Source organism: Haliaeetus leucocephalus, unplaced genomic scaffold (genome assembly GCF_000737465.1).
Source record: "Haliaeetus leucocephalus isolate CR32 unplaced genomic scaffold, Haliaeetus_leucocephalus-4.0 Scaffold668, whole genome shotgun sequence".
Lineage (NCBI taxonomy): Eukaryota > Metazoa > Chordata > Aves > Accipitriformes > Accipitridae > Haliaeetus > Haliaeetus leucocephalus.
The window spans coordinates 1,985,257-2,001,765 of NW_010973104.1; the positions used below are offsets into that span (position 1 = coordinate 1,985,257).

At 64.0% G+C, this 16,509-nt stretch overlaps 4 protein-coding genes across 5 annotated transcripts in view; all 4 read left to right on the plus strand.

The window, feature by feature from the left end:
* Positions 1–14: 14 nt before the first annotated feature.
* Positions 15–5,891, plus strand: RNF166 (ring finger protein 166). Of its 2 annotated transcripts, none has more exons than XM_010579585.1 (6): positions 15–229; positions 1,624–1,780; positions 2,675–2,787; positions 3,162–3,276; positions 3,829–3,936; positions 4,962–5,891. In XM_010579585.1, exons 1-6 carry the CDS (start codon positions 15–17, stop codon positions 5,025–5,027), a joined length of 774 nt encoding a protein of 257 aa, XP_010577887.1. In that variant the 3' UTR covers positions 5,028–5,891. The 2 variants fall into 2 exon arrangements, with proteins under 2 accessions (XP_010577887.1, XP_010577888.1); XM_010579586.1 differs by lacking the exon at positions 15–229 and adding an exon at positions 562–1,227.
* Positions 5,892–9,013: 3,122 nt separating this feature from the next.
* SNAI3 (snail family zinc finger 3) lies at positions 9,014–10,760 on the plus strand. The gene is made up of 3 exons (XM_010579711.1): positions 9,014–9,092; positions 9,809–10,198; positions 10,579–10,760. Exons 1-3 carry the CDS (start codon positions 9,014–9,016, stop codon positions 10,758–10,760), a joined length of 651 nt encoding a protein of 216 aa, XP_010578013.1.
* Positions 10,761–12,926: 2,166 nt separating this feature from the next.
* MVD (mevalonate (diphospho) decarboxylase) lies at positions 12,927–15,907 on the plus strand. Its single transcript, XM_010579588.1, has 10 exons — positions 12,927–13,027; positions 13,438–13,508; positions 13,624–13,738; positions 13,831–13,977; positions 14,058–14,257; positions 14,456–14,530; positions 14,742–14,960; positions 15,051–15,166; positions 15,250–15,358; positions 15,635–15,907. The coding sequence occupies exons 1-10, from the start codon at positions 12,958–12,960 to the stop codon at positions 15,713–15,715; spliced, it is 1,203 nt and encodes a 400-aa protein (XP_010577890.1). The 5' UTR covers positions 12,927–12,957; the 3' UTR covers positions 15,716–15,907.
* Positions 15,908–16,386: 479 nt separating this feature from the next.
* Positions 16,387–16,509, plus strand: part of LOC104839426 (cytochrome b-245 light chain) — a 1,654-nt gene continuing 1,531 nt past the window's right edge. Inside the window, exon 1 of the mRNA XM_010579712.1 lies at positions 16,387–16,498. Coding sequence (XP_010578014.1) covers positions 16,437–16,498 — 62 coding nt within the window. The 5' untranslated portion in view covers positions 16,387–16,436. The remainder of the gene's footprint in view (positions 16,499–16,509) is intronic.

A 16,509-nucleotide genomic window follows, 5' to 3' on the forward strand; every position in this document is an offset into this window, starting at 1 on the left:
CCGCCGCCGCCGCCATGTTGCGGAACCTGCTGGTGGCGGCGGCGCAGCGGCCTCAGGCCCCGGGTGGGTCCCCCCGGCCGCCCCCTCCACACACACACCCCTCGTCTTCTTCCTCCTCCTCTTCCTCCTCCTCCGGTCCTGCCGCCGAGGCGCTGGAAGCGCAGTTCAGCTGTCCCATCTGCCTGGAGGTTTTTCACCGAGCCGTCGGTATCGCGGGCTGCGGACACACGTGAGCTGGGGGGGGGCCCGGGGGCGGGGGAGGGGACCCCCCCCATCCCCGGGCTGTCCCAATTCCCCCTCCGGGGTCGGAGCTATCGCTTTTGCTGGGCGCTTCTCCTTGCACCGGGACCCCCTCTGGGCCTTCTGCCCTGTGACCCCGGCCGGTACCGGGACCTCCAGCCCACCCTTCAACTGACACCTGGGTCCCGCTGCTCGGCCCCGGGACCCCCCACTCCCACCCCCAGCTGCTCCACCACCACCGGGCTCCTTGCCCCCCTAGCCCAAATCCCTTTCCCGGGGAGCTGGGTCCTGCCCTGTCCCGGTACCCCCCCCCTATTCTGCCCCCTAGCCCGGACCCTCTGTGGGGTGCACCCAGGGGTCCTTGCCCCCTCCCCATGACCCCAGCCCCCTTCTCTCTCAGCACCCAGACTTGGTTTCTGCCCCTAGGATCTCCCCTGGTGCTGGGTGGGGGTCTCACCTAGGTGGGAATCCTGACCCAACCCGCCCCCTCAATTTGGGCCACCCACGGGTGCTGTGCCCTGGCCCCCGGGAAGAGGCCACCAGTGGGTGCTGCTGCAGGGAGCTGGGGTCCACTCATCACCCCAGCATTTCGGTGACATCTCTTTGTCCCCCCTTTCACAGCCTGTTTTTGGGACACCTTGGTCTCCCGTGGAGACCGTGGCTTTGCTTGGTCCCCCTCCACTCCCCCCCAGCTCTTTTGGAGCTGGGGGCACTTCATGCCAGAGCAAGGAGCACCATGACTTTGCCCCCCTGCCCCCGTGCAGCAGCAGAGGCTTAGCAACGTGTCGTTCCCCCCCTCCCCCTCACGCCGTTCTGGGTGATGTGAGCTGGGTGGGCAGGCGGAGGGGATGGGGACCCCTGTGACAATTGACTTTTTGGGGACCGAGCTGCTTTGCCTCCTGCCTGGGGCTGCCTCCCTTGCGCTTCCTCTCCGCTGCTTTGATTTCTCATCTGCGTTCCTGCAGGCGTAAGGGACCTTGAAAGGAGGTGAGCCGTGACTCTGACGCGCTCGCTCGCTTTATTCCTGTCCGGCCTGGATGCTCAGCAACGGTTTTTATTTGGCTCCTTTCAAATCCGCTCCCAGATGCGGGTCTCAGAGCAGCGGCGTTGTCTGTGCCCCAGCTTTATGTCCAGGGAGCTCCTTCGGGGCTTGGGCTGTGCCTGGCCTCCCCATGACCTCTTCCAGGCTCCCGGTTCTGTCCGGTTCCTCCCAGTGTAGATGCCGATCCCTGGGTTTTGGGGCTGCCCTGCAGCCTGGGGTGTGCAGGAGTCCCCGAGAAGGAGTGTGCCCTGGGGCTGGGGTCTTGCTCACCCCTCTGCCCTCCTCCTCCTCCTGGGCCAGGACGCTGCTGGGCCACTCGACGCTGCTCTCTGTGCCCCCAGGTTTTGTGGGGAGTGCCTGCAACCCTGCCTGCAAGTGCCATCCCCGCTCTGCCCGCTCTGCCGCATGCCCTTCGACCCCAAGAAGGTGGAAAAGGCTTCCAGCGTGGAGAAACAGCTTTCGTCCTACAAGGCTCCCTGCAGAGGCTGCAGCAAGAAGGTAAAGCTGGTGGGGGAAGGCTGCCTGTTCCCGTCCCGCTGCTGATCCTGCAGCTGTGCTGCTGGAGGAGGGAGGTCGCTTGCTGTCCACGGTTGGGTTCATGGAGTTCCCTGTTCGGTGGGTCCCCAAACTGCGCCTGCGAGGTGTGGTGTCCCCTGCGTGTCACGGCTGCTGCTGTGAGCCAGGTGCAGAGACGGAGGCACTCTCTCTTAGCTGCCTTTGTCAGCAGACTAGAGCTATTATTAGACAGTGGGGACCTTCAAAAGCAGGCTGAGGTCTTTCCTACAACATGGGAGAGGCTGAGACAAACCAGCTGTGCTGCTGCTCCTAACGAGGGTAAGGATTTAGCTCTCGCTTAAGGTGCAACGATCCCAACAGCCATGGGGAAGCTGAACCAGCACCATGGCCTGGCCCAGCCTGGGGCAGTCTGATCTGGGACGCTTCTGGGACCAGCTGTAAAGCTGTGATTCATGGTGCGTCTCCGCTGATGTGTTTTCTGGCTTCCGTTAACTTTGGGGATCCTTCTTGTAACTTCCTGGCTGTGGCCCAGGAGCGATCCTGGACGGTGTCAAAGCCATTTGGGGTTTCTGCCTGTCAGCAGTTCTTCTTTTGCAGAGGAAAATGGAGCTAGTGCTACAATAATGCAGCCTGGGTGGCTTGTGTGTGACCTCTGGGGACACATGCAGCGAGCATGCAACCCCAAATCCCAGTCCTGCAAGGAAGGACGGGCTGGTGCAGCATTTCCACGCTGGTGCGGGTCATCCTGCACAGACCAGTGTTTGCTTTGACGTTGGTGGACCAAAACTGCTCTCCTGAGCTGTAGCAGAGGCTCCAGCGCTGCATCTGGAAGGTGTCTCAGCCTGCAGGAACGTTTCTTCTCTCCTTGTTCTCCAGGTGACCCTTGCGAAAATGCGCTCTCACGTCTCATCCTGCGCGAAGGTGCAGGAGCAGATGGCCAACTGCCCCAAGTTCGTTCCAGTTGTCCCCACGTCCCAACCTATTCCCAGGTACTGCCGCGTGTCGGGTAGGGAAACTTGTCCCTCCTTGCAAACTGCATCAAAGTTCCCCTCCATCTTCATTGCAAGCCCTAAAATCCAAGCATGTGTTTTACTTTCTCTTGGGTATTCACAGCAAGAAAGGTCAGCACCTTCTCCCTCCTGGCATCTGCAGCCCCTGTGCTGCCCTGTGTTTCATATCGTGGTGCCAGAGGAAGGACTGACCAAACCAGGGTGGTTCAGCCGATGGCTGGGGTGGGAACAGGCTGGTCTGGTTTCTTCTATGGGTCAGTATCACAAAGCTGAGCAGGGGGTGGCTGGGTTTGCTCGGAAGGAGTCAATCTAGCCCTTCTTGGGGGATCTGAGCTTGTCCTTGCTCTCTTTAGCAATATTCCCAATCGCTCGACGTTCGTGTGCCCGTACTGCGGGGCCCGGAACCTGGACCAGCAGGAGCTGGTGAAGCACTGCATGGAGAACCACCGCAATGACCCCAACAAAGTGGTGAGTGATGCTGGGGCGCTGGGATGGGCTGGTTCTGTGCGGGGTAACTCCTGGAAATCCAAATACGCTGTAGCTGATGCTGCAGCTGAGGCCACTGGTGTGCAGAGCTGCTGCTGTGCATGAAGTACAACTGTATTTCCAGTTCATTTAGTTTGTTTTAAATGCCTTTGATGGGCGGTGGGGACCTGCCTCTGTTTGCTTTGCTAGAGGCTTTCTGGAATAAGCTGCCTCCATCCTCCTGTGCCTACAACCTGGATGGTGCTGGATTTCCTCTCCCTATCCCTGCTGGGTTGACTGGGTGGGGAACTTGCAGCTCGGCTTACGTGCGGGTGTAATTTGTCAGTGAGCTGAAAGCAGCCTGGGCCACATGCCAGAGGCTCTGTGCACCGCGGGATCTGCTCAGGCGGTTGAGGGACCCCTTATTTAGCACATCCTCTGCATATCACCCTCTGTCAGAAAAGGGGGGGGACCACTACTCACCTCTCCGAGAGATAGAGGCAGAGGGGTCTGTTCCCGTGAGTTATGGCTCCCTGTTGTCCCTGCTTGCTGCAGGTGTGCCCAGTCTGCTCAGCCATGCCCTGGGGGGACCCCAGCTACAAGAGTGCCAACTTCCTCCAGCACCTCCTCCACAGGCACAAGTTCTCCTATGACACCTTTGTGGTGAGTACAGCTCTGAGCCGAAATGGGATCATCTTCCCCATGTCCCTTGCTGAGCAGCTGGGAGATGAAACCAGCCCTCCCCTTCCCATGCCGGGACCAGCCTGTCCAGCTGTGCAGCCCCTCACGATGGGAAGGGGACAGATCCTCCTTCGGGCTTTACAGGAGGCACGTGCTGCATGCATAGCCCCATTCGGGAGACCCCCATGGGTGTGGGGCTGGGCTCCCTGCCTGCCCCAGGGTGTGCTTGAGCTGGTCATCATCAGATGCACCAGGAAAAAGTCTCTGAAGTAGGAGAGGGAAACATTACTGCTCTCTGTGAAGATGGGTTGTTTCCTCTGCCTGCTCCATTAAACTCTTCCCCTGAGGAATTGTAGCACAAAAGCCCTTTTCTTTGAGGCTTCGAAAGTAGTGGGAGGGGAGCAGCCCAGCCTCAGGGCTTGGAGGGGGTCCTGGCTGCTGCGTGTGGGGGGTGTCCATGGCCCCACTCTCAGAGGGTTGCTGACCCCTCTTGTGTGGGGGTTAGGGTGTGATCGCCCAGCCTTGGGACTGAGGGGAGGTTTTGTTAGCATCCTGCTTTTATTGCAGGGCCGTTAGGTGTCAGGGAAAGGAACCTCCAAATATTTACAGAGAAATATCCCCACTTAGGGAGCGATCGCTGTGTTGCCTAAACCCGAACCGGAGCACTGGAGAAGCCCGTGATCTTGCTAGAAAGCTTTGTGCTTTGGCCACAGCTTCTTGCGTGGGCATGTTTCATCCCTGCCCACTGCTGGGTCTAAGAGCAGGGCTGACACTGGCAGATTCCAGGCAGGAGAGGGACCGTGGGCACAAAGGACATCCCAAAGAGCACGACGTTCCTGCGACCTGTATGCCAGAGGAGATGGAGGCTCGCAACCTCAGTAGCACAATAAGGAGCAGGAAGGGCTCCTTGCCCGGGCTGCCCCCACTGCTTGATGGAGACTGTGTGGCCTGGCCGTGCTAACTCTTCTGACCGCCCCTCTCTTTTTGTTTTTTGGGGTTTTTTTTAGGACTATAACATCGATGAGGAGGCAGCATTGCAAGCTGCCCTGGCACTGTCACTCTCTGAGAACTGAGGGTGACTGTGGAGCATCGGTTCAGACCCCCATCATCACCCCGTCTCCTTTTGCACACTCGGCCTTCCTGCTGGGGAGGCACAGAGCTTGTCAACCCCCGGCACACCTGGAGACTCGCTGCCACCTCTCTTCCCTCTCTTCCCTGGGCAAATCCCACCTTGTTTAAGAAGGTGGAGTCTCTTTAGCATCGCACTGAACCGGTGAGTGAGCAGAGACGTCCGCTGCTGGGATGAGAGAGGAGTCAACGCCGAAGGGCTGGGATCGTTCCTCGGTTAGGCATTTCATATCCGTATACGGAGTATATACCTGTATCCAGATCTATTTATTATTAGATGCTTTTTGGCACCATTTGTCTTCATGCTCTGTGTTGCAACTGAATAGGTACGTAAAACTATGATGCATTTTATGCAGAAATGCCCTACTTTGAAACTGCCATCATCCACATCCTTTTTGAAAAGGAAGAAAACGGCACGGAGCATCTTTTTTTAAACTCTGCAAGGCTATTGCCAGAGACGTCGGTCTGTCCCGTCCCCGATGCTGCAGGCAGGAGCTGCCTCCTTTGCCTGCTACTGCCCAGGCCAGGCTGAATCCCAGGGCGAGATGGTTGCCCTCGTGTGCCCTGTGATGGCAGCGGGTTCGGAGGAGTCCATGGGGACGGTGTCCGGCGTTCAGTGAAATTCTCACCTTCCTCGTTTTGTACCGGCTCTTGTGATACTGAGTTCTTGCATTTTTCTACATTAATTGGCGTGATGCCTTTTCCACGTTTTATAGAGCGAGAACAGAAGCTGTTACTCTTCACACTGCAATATCCGTCATCGGGGACAAGAGTATTTTTATGGAACATTATTAAGAAAGTATATTTTTTAAAAAAAAAAAACCCAAACAAATGAACATGCTGTGGATTTGAAACCAGGCAGGAAGCAGGAGCCGGACCCTGGGCCGGCGGGTGGGACTCTGCGGGGGCCATGGGAAGATCGCGGGTGTCCTCTTTGGTTGTTTTGGGGCCGTTCCCTTCCCTTGTCGTCGTGTTTCTCTGCAGGCGGGTTGTGATGCAGGAGAGGCCAGGTCAGAGCAGCACCTCGTCAGCTGGAGGAATGGGTGCCAAACGGCTCGCTGGGCTGCCTTTTTGAGGAGCAGTGGCACCACTTCCATTCTCCAAGAGCCGCTTGGCCAGCTGTGCTCTCTGAGCCGCTAACCCTCTCCAGGATGCGTGTTCAGGCTCTGGATGGCTTAACCCTTGCAGGCAGAGCTTCTGTGGCGGTGCTGGATGTGGCCGCAGGCACGGTGTAATCTGGAGTGATGGTTTTGTCTCTGCGAGCGGGCAGCGAGGGAACAGGCAGGTTAGTTGTGGCACGCTGGCACTCGGTACAGAGCAGCTGGGTTGTGTCTGGGCGATGGGTGTGTGGGAGGGACATCTGCCCATGCAAGACCCCAACGCTGAGCATCTTGTCCCCCTGAAACAGGGGATTGCGTTTCCCTCTCTGAGGTCTCTCCCTGGGTATAGGGCACGCCTGGGCAGATGTTGATCTGAGAGATGCTCCATGGCATCCCGGTGACCTGTGTCCCCCTTGGTCCCCTTCCTCTCTGCTCCGCTGGGCTGGGAGAGGGTGGCAGGGAGATCTCTGCCAGGCCTTGGATGGGCTGCTGCCAGCCTGAGCGTGGCCCCCCCTGTGCAGAGCTGCCTGCAGGGACCCTGACACCCTTTGGGGTCACACCAGCAACGAGATCAGCCCAAGGCTCTCGGTGGAGGAACCGCGGGGACGCAGTGATGTGTGATCTCTGCAGACCTGCTAGTTCAGCACTAATCCCACAGCACCAGCCATGCTGCGTTCCCGCAGGGGTTTGCAGAGAAAGAGGTGTGGGAGAGCAATCCCTCTGCATGTCCCTGCTTGGAGAAGTGCCCTTTCGTGGTTTATCCGAGACCTGGCTCCAGCTCCAGCTCTGCTCTAGCAATACCGTCTTGTTTTTTACTTTTGATTTAAATAGTACTGGGTGTTTTTGGGAGGGTGTGAGCTCCCCTGTGCCACCGGCAGCCCTACCAGGAGCATGCAGAGACCATCTGCTCCCCTGGCAGAGGGCAGGGAAAGGGCTGGAGCTGCTCCGCTCCCCTCCCTCAAGCCTGCTAGTGAGGAGGGACGGGGTCTTCTCTTACCAGCACGGCATTGCTGGCACCTGCCCGGCCTGGGGGCCATCCCTGGTGGGATGGAGAGCACTTGCATCTCCCAAAAGGGACCCAGGAGGGTTTCCCTGTCCCATCCTCGGCTGGGACCCTCAGGTCCCAGAGCAGCCTCCATCAGAGCTCTCAGTTGCAGGGAGCTCCCTGCCTCGGGGGCAGCTCTATTAACCTCTCTGTCTCCTTCCTCCTCCTCCTGCTCCTTTTTGCCCTGCGACACCAGAGCAGGGGCAGCAACGGCTGCTTTTGTAAAGCACTTTAAGGGCCCAGGCTGCGAGGGTGCAGGCAGGCGCTGCACTGCACAGGCAGCTCCTGCCTCTCCCCACTTTGTGCAGGGTCAGGTCTGGCTCTGCCTGCCGCCAGCTGGGCTGTGCCGGGGCTCCCGCCGTGCCACCGGCCGTGCTCGTTAGTGTGTTACCTGCGACTTTTTGCATAACTAGAACTTTTAACGAGACGTACTGTTTTTTGAAGAAGAATAAAATCAATGGCGTATTTGTAGCAAACCATTTTTCTCAATAAAGGCAGTTTCATCCACAGGTGGCCTCCCTGTGTGGTCTCTGCTGTGGCTCTGGGGTGCGGGATGTGGCTGGGGGTGGGTGCCCCCCACCCTGGCTTATGTGGGCTGCTCCTTCCCCAAACGCAGAGCTCGTCTTTACGGCTTTGTCCCCGATTCGTCAACTCCTCCCGTTAATGGCAGCGGTGCCGCCGCAGAAGGTTTGGCAATGCCATTTCATCACCCCTGCCCTAGGCTCCCCCCACCACGCTCCCCCAGCCCTTATCTCCCTCTGACCAAGCACTTCACAACCCGCTCTCCCAGTGCCGGCTGTTGCCAAACCTGCTGGGGGCTGATGTTGCTGCTGGGGGCATCGGGGATCCCCCCCGCACCCCTCCTGGCACCCCCCAGCTGTGTGCATTGCTGCTGACAGCCATGCCCCCTCCTTGGCAGCCGGGTCTTGGTGCTTGGAGGGAGGACACGGGGGAGGACACTTGGCACCGTGCGCTGTCCCCAAAGCCTCGCTGGCCTTCTGCGGATGTCCCTGGGAGGTGTCCTGGCTCTGAGCCCCCACGGGGCTATCGGGGTTCCCCAGGGACACGGGCTGGCGCTGTGCAGCCAATCCCTCCAGCCTGGGCACGGGCTGAACTTGCGTCCCCCTCCCTGGGGGACCAATCCTGGGACCAGCCACTGGTGTCCCCTTGGAGGGGTACAGGGGTTCACTCTTGTCCTGGCGCTGGCCAGAGCATGGTTCCTGTCCCCGGGGGCACTGAAAAAGTCTTGGGGCTACAATGGCTGGAGCTGATCAGGTTGAGGAACTGCCTTGTCTGCTCCCCGGTCCTCCCCAAACAACCCCTGTGAGCCTTTCTGGGGCCAGGACGGCACCACGGTGGAGGGGACGGGCATGTGGGGCTACCCGTCCCTGCGGGGAGAAGGGGTGTCGGGGGTCCCCGTGAGCCCGGGTGCCTGCTCCGTCCTACCCCAGCCGGGTGTTGGGAGGGTGGGTGTTATGCCGGGTGTGAGCCAGCCTGGGCAGGGGGATGCCGTGGGCAGTGGGAGCCCCGTCTGCGGGGCAAGTGGGGTGACAGTGCCGGGGGACAGGGCTGTCCCCAATGCCGTCCCTTGTGCTGCTGGCAGCCAAGGCCAGCCCTCGGGCAGCGGTTGGCCCGGGGGCTCCCCAGGGGCTGCCCATGCTAATGAGTCCCAGGGCCTTATCTGCTGTTACCCGTCGGGACACGACACGGGGACACGGTGTGGGGACACAGCACGGGGACACGGTGTGGGGACACAGCACGGGGACACAACCCTGCCTGTCCGGCCATGCCCCGCTCCTTCCTGGTGAAGAAACCTTCCAGCACCCGCATCCCCAACTACAGCCAGCTCGACACCGGCGCTCGCGGTAAGGCTGCATGGTTCTACCTGCGCCGGGGGATCCCGGGACCCCCCCTGGGACCCTCAGTTCCTGCTGCCACCCTGGCGGTGGGCACGGGATCCCCGGCTGAGCTTGGGGTGATGCCCTGTGCCGAGATGCCGGGGGACTTCCCTGGCTCCGTGCCCCCACGCTGTCAGCCCCATCCTGGGTGGCTCGGCCAGCTGGGCAGAGATACTGGTTTTGGGGGGTAGGGGAAGGTGGGGGAGAATTGGGGTCATCTGGGGGCTTCCCAAGGCTAGGCATGTGGGACCCCCCCCTCCAACATACCCCCATCCTCCCCACCCATATGGGGATCCCTGTGCTGCTGGGAGGCGGGGGGGGGGACGGGAGCAAGTCAGTGGGTGCTTGCCAGAGTGGTACCTGCCCGCCCCAGCCATGCTGCACCAGGGGATGCCCAGATTTTGGGGTGCGTCCAGCCCCAGGCGAGCTGGCACCCAGGCACAAGCTGGGCTCCAGCAGGCACCGGGGGTGTCTGTGACTCCCCTTTTGGGGTGAAAGGACTGGTTTTGCTCTGTTTTGCGGTGGGCACCTCGGTTCTGCTGTGCCCCAGGGTGGGAGCAGTGGGGTGACCTGGTGCAGATGAATCCCTGCCGAGTGTGTGACCCCCCAGGGGGACCTCCGGGGACCGGGTGGGCAGCCTGGCTGCCATCCCTCATCCCTTAACCCCCTCCCCATTCCCGCAGAGCTCGACGGCTTGTGCGACTGCGGGGGGCTGCTCCCCCCCGGCCACCGCCAGCCCCCCGCGCCCCCCGCTCCTCCCTGCCTGCAGGACCGTGGCCGCCTTCTCTCCCGCTTCCCCCTCCTGCTGCCCCCCGATACCAAGGCTTCCCCCATCCCGATGGGCACCCACAGCCCGGGCACCCCCTTGAAGGACATCCAGACCCTCAACCTGCCCCTGCGGCGGGGGCCGCACCGGCGAAGCTTCAGCTGCCGGCACTGCGCCCGGGCGTACGCCAGCTTGGGCGCCCTGAAGATGCACATCCGAACCCACACCTTGCCCTGCCAATGCCGCCTCTGCGGCAAAGCCTTCTCCCGGCCCTGGCTGCTCCAGGGCCACATCCGCACCCACACAGGTAAGGATGGGACCCCCACACCGGCTGCTGCTGGTCCTGCCGGCACCTCTGCTTTTTGGGGTTGATGGGTGCAAAATCGCCATCCGTCAGGGTTCGGCATGGCTTGGTCTCTAGGAGGGACCTGCCTGGGGTGGGTATGGCCGGGGATCCTGGTGCTGGGGGGGGGCCTGGCGTGGCAGCATGCACTGTGAGTCCCGTGGGAGACACCCCTGGCAGGTCCCGCTCTAACATTGCCCACCGGGAGGGCACCGATGGGTTTGGGGGATTCCTGGGAAGCACCTGGGGGAGGCACAGGGAAAGGTGATGAGAGCGATGCAGGAAGGGATGGGGGGGTCGGGGCGACCTTGGGTACGGGGGTGCCCCTGACACGTGTCCCGCAGGGGAGAAGCCCTACGCCTGCCCCCACTGCAGCCGGGCTTTCGCCGACCGCTCCAACCTCCGCGCCCACCTCCAGACCCACTCGGACGTCAAGAAGTACCGGTGCCGTGCCTGCGCCAGGACCTTCTCCCGCATGTCGCTGCTGGCCCGGCACGAGGACGGGGGGTGTTGCGGTACGTCCTGAGCCCCCCCACCACGCACAGCCGCCCCGGAGAGGGCAGCGAGCCCCGCGCTGCGCCGTGCTGTGCCATGTTGCAGCGTGCTGTGCCGTGCTGCACCGCGTCGTACCGCGCCATGCGGTGCTGTGCCGTGCCATGCCGTGCCGGTGCAACACCCCAAGAAGGGACACGAGAGCATTGGACGGGACTGCCTGGACTTTGGCAGTGGGTCACCGAAGCCCCGCGGCTGCTCCCCGGTGGTTCTGGGGGACACGGTGCCTGGCCCGTTCCCCCACTGCTTTTGGGCACTGGGGAGGATTCTTACCCCTTACATCGCAAGAGGCATTAAAAGCGGAGCTGAGCACCGCACGCGTCAGCGAAGAAAGTGTCCTTTAGCGCTGCCGGGGCTGTCCCTGCTCAGCCAGCATCGTGTCCCACCAGCCCTGGCGCAGGATCTGGCCGGAGTCCGGCTGCCACCCCCTCTGTGTGTTGTGTAGAGCATCCTCCTCCCTCTCCTGCATCCCCGCAGCTCCTTCCCTGGGGACAGCACGGCTGAGGGATGGAGCAGGGGTCCTGGCCAGCCTCGTGCCCCAAAAAAGAGACCCGGTGGCCTTTTGGGACTCAGGGCTGCATGGCCCCAGTGCCGTACCGGGATCTAGCCTGGCCAGGACTGGGACGGCAGAGACGATGGGGACAAGGACACCCCACCAGTGACCCTTGACGTCCCCCCGGCGCAGTGAGACTCAGGGTGACCGTCCTTGCCGTGGGGATCCCGTCGCCCTCCCCACGGCCCCGTGGTGGTGGGGACAGCCCCATCCCTGCCGGTGTCACCCTAGGCGCTGGGTGCATGGCGGGGGGTGGACAGGGACGGACGATTTGGGTGGGTGCCGGAGGAAGCCGCCGCGTGCCCCCCATGCTATTTGCAGCTCTGCCCGGCTAAATCGGGCCCCGCACCTGTGCCGGCGGCGGGGGGAAAGAATCCCACACCCCAAAATAGCCGCGTGCCGGCCCCTCCCCTCCCGCCCATGGAAAATGCTTATAAATACCCTGGGGGGGGCACAGCCAGGGACCCCCCACCCCGCCACCGAGGGGGTCCCCAAAGGTCCCCGCTCTGGTGAGGGGTGGTGGTGGCAGGGGGGGATGCTGCTGCTCCCCTCATCCCCTTGGGTATTTATTCAGGGTGGGATGGGATCTGCACCCCCCCACCGGCGGTGACCCCGTGGGAGCGGGGCTGTGCCCACCAGCACTGCGGTGTCACCCACGTGCCTGGCGTGTGCCCCCCCGCCACCCGGATTTGTGGGATATTTTCCACTGCAAGTGAGCGACCACGGGATAAAAATACCCCCCCTGGGGGGGGGACACACACATATGGCAGGGCCTGGCTGGGGTTGCCTGTGGGGGTGGGATGGGGCCACTCAGGGCGGGGGTTGTGTGGGTGGCTTCCAGCCTCTGGTGTGCTGGGGACACTGGGAGCACTGGGAGGGGGGAACTGGGAGTAGTGGGAGGGGGAGCTGGGACCACTGGAGGGTCTGGGGCTGCTGGGATCACTGTGAGCACTGCAAGGTGACTGGGAGCACCAAAGGGATGCCAAGGGCACTGGGAGCACTGGAGGGGCACTGGGATATTGGGGTACTGGGCATGCTGGGAGCACTGGCTGCTGGCAAAAGCACTGGGAGCACTGGAGGCACTGGGGTAATGGGGGGGCTGAAGGCTCTGGGAGCACTGGGGGAGTCCCGGGGATATTGGGAGCACTGGGGTGGGGGGGATACAGGGGGTTTGGGACCACTGGGGCAGCGCTGGGGTAACTGGGAGAAGTGTTGCACTGGGGGTACTGAGGGCACGGGGAGCACTGGGGTAACACCGGAGCACTGGGGTGTTGGGGGCAGAGGGGTGTTGGTTGGGGAGCACTGGGAGCACTGGTGGGGCACTGGCAGCCCCGGCTCGGCCCCGCCCCCGCCCGTCCCCAACGGCGCATGCGCAAGATCCTTCCCGACTCCAAGATGGCGCCCCCCGCATGCCCGTGCCAGCAAGGGGGCGGGGAGGTGTGGGGCCGCTCCGTGGTCCGATCGCTGCCATTGGGCGTCGGGAGCCGGGCGCTACGGCGCCGACCAATAGCAGGGCGGGAATCCGCCACGGGCGACGGTCACCTGGGTGGTGCGGGGGGCGGGGCTTGAGGCCGCCCGCACCTTTGCCGGGAGCGGCGGCGGCGGCGACGGCGACGAGATGGCGGAGGAGCGGGGTCTCGCCATGGTCACCTGCACGGCCCCTGTCAACATCGCCGTCATCAAGTACTGTGAGTACGGGCGGCTGGAGCCTGTCCCTGCGGCCGGGACCCCTCCTCGGTCCTGGGAGGGGGGGAACCAGGCGGGACGGAGACAGCCGACAGCCCCCCCCCGGGTGCGGGGCGGGCCGGTGGCGGGGACGGGGACGGGTTTGGCACCTACCCGGGGGTGGGAGTGAGCAAAAATGCCGTGACGGGCCGTGCCATGCCATGCCATGCCGTGCCGTGCCATGCCACGCCGTGTCATGCCGTGCCACGCCATGCCATGCCGTGCCATGCCATGCCACGGTGCAGTGTGCCAAGCCAACCCATGACAAGCTGTGCCGTGCCGAGCCGTGCCGTGCCGTGCTGAGCCAACCCATGACACGCTGATGCTGAGCCGCGCCGTGCCACGCCGCGCCATGCCGTGCCATCTCTTGCAGGGGGCAAGCGGGACAATGACCTGATCCTGCCCATCAACTCCTCCCTGAGCGTGACGCTGCACCAGGACCAGGTTGGTGTGGGGTCCGGGTCAGGGTCGAGCCCCTTTGTCCCCCCCACCCTGTGCGCGGGGGGCTGCTGAGCCCCCCACCCACCCGCTGCGCTCACCCCCTCCCTCTCCCCGGCAGCTGAAGACCACCACCACGGCCGCCGCCAGCCGGGACTTTGCAGAGGACCGGCTGTGGCTGAACGGGGAGGAGGCCGACGTGGGGCACCCCCGGCTGCAGGCCTGCCTGCGGGAGGGTGAGTGTCCCCCCACCCCGGTCATCCCAGGGAGCCGGGCAGGGTGTCCCCCATACCGACCCCCCCCTCGCCTGGCTCTCGTCCCCTCGCAGTGCGGCGCCTGGCCCGTAAGCGCCGGGGCGGCAGCGACGAGGATGCAGCCCCGCTCAGCCTCTCCTACAAAATCCACGTCGCCACCGAGAACAACTTCCCCACCGCCGCCGGCTTGGCATCCTCCGCCGCCGGCTACGCCTGCCTGGGTGGGTGAGCGGGGACTTGGGGACCGGGAGCGGGGTGGCAGGGATGTTTCCTCCCCGCTGACCCCATCCCCTCCCCGCAGTGTCGGCGCTGGCGCGGCTGTACGGCGTGGAGGGCGAGCTGTCGGAGGTGGCGCGGCGCGGCTCGGGCAGCGCCTGCCGCAGCATGTTGGGGGGCTTCGTGCAGTGGCAGCGGGGCGAGCGGCCGGACGGCAGGGACAGCCTCGCCCACCAAGTGGCCCCCGAGACGCACTGGCCGGAGCTCAGGGTCCTCGTCCTGGTGGTGAGGGACTGGCGGAGCGTGGGAGGGGGCACGGCTGTACCCACCACCCCCCTGGCTGGGTGGGATTTGAGGGGGGGAGAGTGATGGGAGCACCCCAACCCCGTGTGGGTGCAGACCCCGGGGCTCAGGGGATCCCCCTTGGTGGGTCTGGGGGCTCAGGGGGGTTCACGTCCCGCTGTCTGTGTCGTCCCCCCCCAGGTCAGTGGGGAGAAGAAGCAGGTGGGCAGCACGGCGGGGATGCAGACCAGCGTGGACACCAGCCCCTTGCTGAAGGTATGGGGCAACGGGCCTGATCCTGCCCCAGGGAAGCTGCCTGCCTCCTGCCTGCAGGCAGGGTTTGGGGTCCCGTTTCCCTCGGAGGGGGGCATTTCTCTGCGCTGGAGGGCATGGTGGGGGGGGAGGTTGCTCCTGTGGTACCACCTGAGCGAAGCCCAAAGGTGGGTGTCGCCGAATTGGGGTGACCGTGACCCACCTGCCACGGCAGCACCGGGCAGAGGCAGTGGTGCCGGAACGCCTGGCCCTGATGATGCGGCACATCCGTGAGCGGGACTTCGAGGGCTTCGGGCAGCTCGCCATGCGGGACAGCAACCAGTTCCACGCCACCTGCCTCGACACCTTCCCCCCCATCTTCTACCTCAACGACCTTTCGCGGCACATCATCGCCCTGGCACACCGCTTCAACGCCCACCACGGACGCACCAAGGTACCGGCTGGCCGTGCCGGCCCCGCGGGGCTTCTGGTTTGCTGTGGCGCCGCGGTCCGTCACCGTGTCCCCCTCCTCATCCCGCCGCAGGTAGCCTACACCTTTGACGCCGGCCCCAACGCCGTCATCTTCACGCTGGCCGACACCGTGGCCGAGTTCGTGGAGGTGGTGAGACGCAGCTTCCCCCCAGCCGCCAACGGGGACCAGTAAGGCCAATCCCATCTCTTACTGGGGGGGACGGAGCAGGATGGCGGGGGGGCTCAGGACTGAGCACTCTGCCGTGCCGCAGGTTCGTGCGGGGACTGCCGGTCGGCTCGGCCTCGCTGCCGGAGGAGCTGCTCGCGGCCGTGGTGACGGAGCCGGTGCCGGGGGCTGTCCGGTACATCCTACACACCAAGGTACAGGGCTGGGGGGGGGGTAAGTGTGGGGCAGGGGGACCTGTCTGCCTGGCCTATGCGGGGGGGGGTGGGACCCCATCCCTGTCCCCAGGGGTGCGCAGGACCCCGTCCCTAGACACGTTCCCACTGGCGTGACTAAGGGGGTGGCTTTTTGGGGTCCGTGGGGCCCGGAACTACCCCACAGCCCCGAAGTGGGGGGGGGTCCCTGCAGGCAGCGGGGCTCCCCGGTGCCAGGATCTGGCCCCCGCTGCCCCTAACCCATCTTTTGCCCCACAGCCTGGCCCCGGCCCCCAGCTTGTGGATGACCCCAGCCAGCACCTCCTGGGAGCAGACGGGCTGCCCCGCCGCCGTGCCTGAGCCCCGGTGACAGCGCCGGTGACACCGCTGGTGACGGCCGTGATGCACTGGGACGGGGGGGCTCAGGGTGCTGAGTCCGACCCAGTGCAAAGCCGTCCCCAGCCCCGGGGTGGGACGTGACTCCTGGGGCTGGTTTTTACTCTTTTGTAAGGAAATAAGAGTTTTTCTGGCTGCAGCGCTGTTTTGGGGTGTACGGGCTCTGTGGGCTCTTTGGAGGGGGACGCACATCGCCGGCTGCGGGGTGGGCGGTGGGAGATGGGGGGGTTCCTACTCACGGCTGTGCCTGGCCCTTCTGGGACTGATCCTCTCCCCCCCGTGTCCCTTGTGGGGCTGATCCTGTCCCCCTGCGACCCCCTTGTCACCCCACATGGCCCCTGTCCCCCCCCATCATGTCCCTTACGTGGCTGATCCTGTCCCCCCACAGTCCCCTCGTCATCCCGACATGTCCCCTGTCCCCTCGTGTCCCTCGTGGGGGTGGTCCTGTCCCCCGCACGGCCCCCGTATAGCCCCGGTGCTGTGTCCCTTCGCGGCTGGAGCGGGTCCCCGCGGGGGCGTGGCCTGTGGAATCGGGGCGTGGTTTAGGAGGTGGAGGGGGCGTGGCCGAGGGCGAAGCGGGGCGGGGCTAGCGCCTGGTTACGTCGTAGCATCGCATCCGCCTTCCGGGTCGGGCCGAATCGGGCCGGGCCGGGCCGAGGCGAGCCGAACGGACTCGGGCCGAGCCATGGGGCAGATCGAGTGGGCCATGTGGGCTAACGAGCAGGCGCTGGCGGCCGGGCTCAGTGAGTTTGGGGGGG